Below are 3,253 nucleotides of genomic sequence, written 5' to 3' on the forward strand. Positions count from 1 at the left end.
AAATAATACACAAGTAAAAAATTCCAAAAGTCAGTTTTGCCTACACACAGTGTTTGTATATGATCACAACCACAGCATATTACCCAAAATCTGATTTCTGCTTTCTTTCCTAAAGATGAATAATTAAAACTACATATGCATTGTTTTATAAAATGGATGACTCTGCAACACCTATATCATATTTAGGTATCACACGAACAAGAACCAACCATAGAGGTAAAGAAATTGAATGATACATATGCAAGTTTAACTTCAAAGCCAGTGAATTAAAAGGAATAAATGTTTTCTTTTTTGCAGTATCTTTATTGGTTGAGCAAAAAAATTTGAGACAAGAATGCAAGGCTGAGACATGACCCTAAATAGTATATTTGCACTACACAGTATTCATTCATAGATAGATAGATAGATAGATAGATAGATAGATAGATAGATAGATAGATAGATAGATAGATAGATAGATAGATAGATAGATAGATAGATAGATAGATAGATAGATAGATAGATAGATAATGTACAACATCTATAGTATGTTGACTTCACAGGAGCCAGGCTGCAGTATCTGCAGAGTGACAATGAGCTTAATAGCTTTTCTGAACCATGGATAGAGCAAGGCATATATCAAGGGGTTTAGACAGGAGTTAAAATAAAAAAGAAAGATCAAAAATGGTGCATATGCAGTACTGGTCACATTTATTTCAACAAGGGAGTAACTGTAATATGGACAGTAACACATTAGATATACGACAATGAGAACACCCAGAGTCCTGGCAGCTTTTAATTCTGATCGTTTTTGTGCTAAGTTTACTGAACGATGAAGTGTGAAAGCTGTAATGTGAGAGCGCATGGCACGAGCCTGAGACAAAGCCACTATAAATACTTTTATATACAGAAGTATAATAATTGAAACTGGGAATATAAAACTCAAAATAAGGTCAACAGTTCCAGTCACATAACTTATGACCAATGTACAGTCTCCAAAGCAAGATTTTCTTCTGCCTGGTTGAATCAGCTCATCTTTCATATAGAAAATGCTGTAAAAACCTGCACTAAGCCAACACATACCAATACAGCACTTGACTCTTCTTAAAGTGATCCTGGTTACATAATGAAGAGGGTGACAGATAGCTACATAACGATCAAATGATATCAGAACAATGCTTCCAATAGATCCAGAAACTATTTGACACACCAGGTAACTATAGAGAGAACACATAATATCCCCAAGGAACCAGCAAGCTGTGTTTCGAAAGATTTCTCCAGGCATCAACACGAAACCCACAAGAAAATCAGACACAGCCAGCGAAAGAAGAAGGAGGTTAGTTGTGGTGTGTAGATTCCTGAAACAAGACAGAAAAAAGTGGAAAACGCTGTGATAAAAGATCAATATAAAAATAACTGTTCACATTTCTAAACGGTAAAATTTTTCTTAAATCTTTGCCTGAAATGGGAAATAGAAATGATGATGAGCAGATTGAGAATTGCAGTGATCAGAGCAACGAAGGAAAGCAAAGTGTTCAGCAGCACAGTTTTTGACAAAGAAGATGTTATCCTCCTGCAGGAGTTGTTTAGGTGTGGAAAACAGAGCTCTGCTTCTTCCTGTGCTGCCATCATCAGAGGACTGCAGCTCTCTGACCCAAACATTCTGTCTTGGCTTGGTTTATATATTTTCTCATTCCCCATTATATCTTCCACTGGTCTCTAAGGATCACTGATGAGAGTCATCAGAACATCACATGTTTGAAGTTTTTCTCCATTGTGAACAAACAATATTCTGACTATTCGATCTCATCAGTGCAAAAAGTGCTTTTTAGCTAATGTACAATCTAAAATATGCTGGTGAAGATTCACAATCGTCCAGTTCATAGTCATTCCAAAAAAGTAAAAAAAAAAAAAAAAAAGAATCCACTGGACTTTATTTTCAAGTTTCAAGACGTTTCACTTCCCATCCAGCAAGCTATTAAAATTCAAAATGTCAGGATTAGCAAGTTCAAAGCTTTTTATGGCAGCCCAAAAACTTGTTTTGGCTTAGAAAACAAGCAAATTGAACCAGAAAAAGATGCTGAAACAAAACTGATAAAATATACTGTAAATGTGTATAAGAAAACACTAAAAATGCACAACAGCAGGACTCAAAATTATGTTTTGTATAAACTATGATTATACAAAATGACAATAAAAGTTGTATAAGTCAAAACAGATTTAAAAAAACATTAAAGAGAAGAAAACATTATCCGAACAGCTAGTAGTGAAAGGCTTGTCAGAACTGGTGTGTTCTTTGCTGTGATTTAAAGACTATGATGGATTGAATGTCTAAAAGGTGGAAATAGAACCAAAGATCTGGGTCTGATGGGATTGTTTAGAAGTGGAGAAAATTCTAGATTTAGAAAACCTTTATTTTCATTTTGTATACACATAGTGTACACAATACGAAATTTAATTTATACAGGTTTCTGACAGTGAATTTTTGTGAGAACAATAAAGTGCAGCAGTGATAAAATGTAAACAGTGTGGAGGAGACATGGTGCAAAAAGGCATTGATGTGGAAGGTTCAGAGCAGTGCAAAATAAAGAAATAGGTATGGTGTAAAATGCAGTAAAAAAACATTTGAGTCGAGTTCTATTTTGAAGATTTATAATTTAGTGCAAGTATGATGTTATCAGTGCAGAGTCTCGATTTGTGACTTGATTTATGACAGCAGGTAAAAAGCTGGTAAAGAACCTGCTGGACCTGCAGCGGATGCTGCGAACCTCCTCCCAGAGGGCAGCAGAGAGAACAGTCCATGGTGGAGGTGTAAGAGTCGCTGATGATGTTATGGGCCCGGGACACGAAGCGCTGGGAGGAATGTCTTTTATGGAGGGGAAAGGAGCCTCGATGATCCTCTCTGCTGTTCTCACCACTCTTCTCATGTTCTTGCAGTCTAAAGTGCTGCACCGTCCACGCCACACCGTGAGACAGCTGGTGAGGATGCTCTATATGGTACTTCTGTAAGATGTCGTGAGGATGGTCAGGGACAGGTGGGCTCTCCACATCCTCCTCAGAAAGAACAAGCGCTTCTCAGCCCTTTTGACCACTGAGGAGGTGTTCAGAGTCCAGGTGAGGTTGCCTGTTATGTGCACCCCAAGGAATTTGGGTGTGGCTAGGCCAGTTCTTCGTTAAGTCGACAATGATATCCTTTGTCTTCCCCACTGTTATGTATGTGATAAAATAATAGATTATTGAATGGTACTATTTTGTGTTCTATGTGGAAGAACAC

The 3,253-nt window shown here is 37.1% G+C and overlaps 1 protein-coding gene across 1 annotated transcript; it reads right to left on the minus strand.

Moving 5' to 3' along the window:
* Positions 1-344: 344 nt before the first annotated feature.
* LOC119794028 (trace amine-associated receptor 13c-like) lies at positions 345-1,610 on the minus strand. The gene is made up of 2 exons (XM_038301359.1): positions 1,439-1,610; positions 345-1,337 (listed from the first exon to the last, which is right to left on the minus strand). The coding sequence occupies exons 1-2, from the start codon at positions 1,606-1,608 to the stop codon at positions 521-523; spliced, it is 987 nt and encodes a 328-aa protein (XP_038157287.1). The 5' UTR covers positions 1,609-1,610; the 3' UTR covers positions 345-520.
* Between the last annotated feature and the right edge of the window lie 1,643 nt (positions 1,611-3,253).

The sequence above is a fragment of the Cyprinodon tularosa genome, unplaced genomic scaffold (assembly GCF_016077235.1).
Source record: "Cyprinodon tularosa strain WSP-4 unplaced genomic scaffold, ASM1607723v1 ctg467, whole genome shotgun sequence".
Taxonomy (NCBI): domain Eukaryota; kingdom Metazoa; phylum Chordata; class Actinopteri; order Cyprinodontiformes; family Cyprinodontidae; genus Cyprinodon; species Cyprinodon tularosa.

Coding starts and splice junctions, on each gene's coding strand:
- LOC119794028 (XM_038301359.1), bottom strand. CDS start 1,608: ATGGCAGCACAGGAAGAAGCAGAGCTCTGTTTTCCACACCTAAACAAC. Junction 1,338..1,438: donor ATTTCTATTTCCCATTTCAG/GCAAAGATTTAA, acceptor GTCTTGTTTCAG/GAATCTACACACCACAACTA.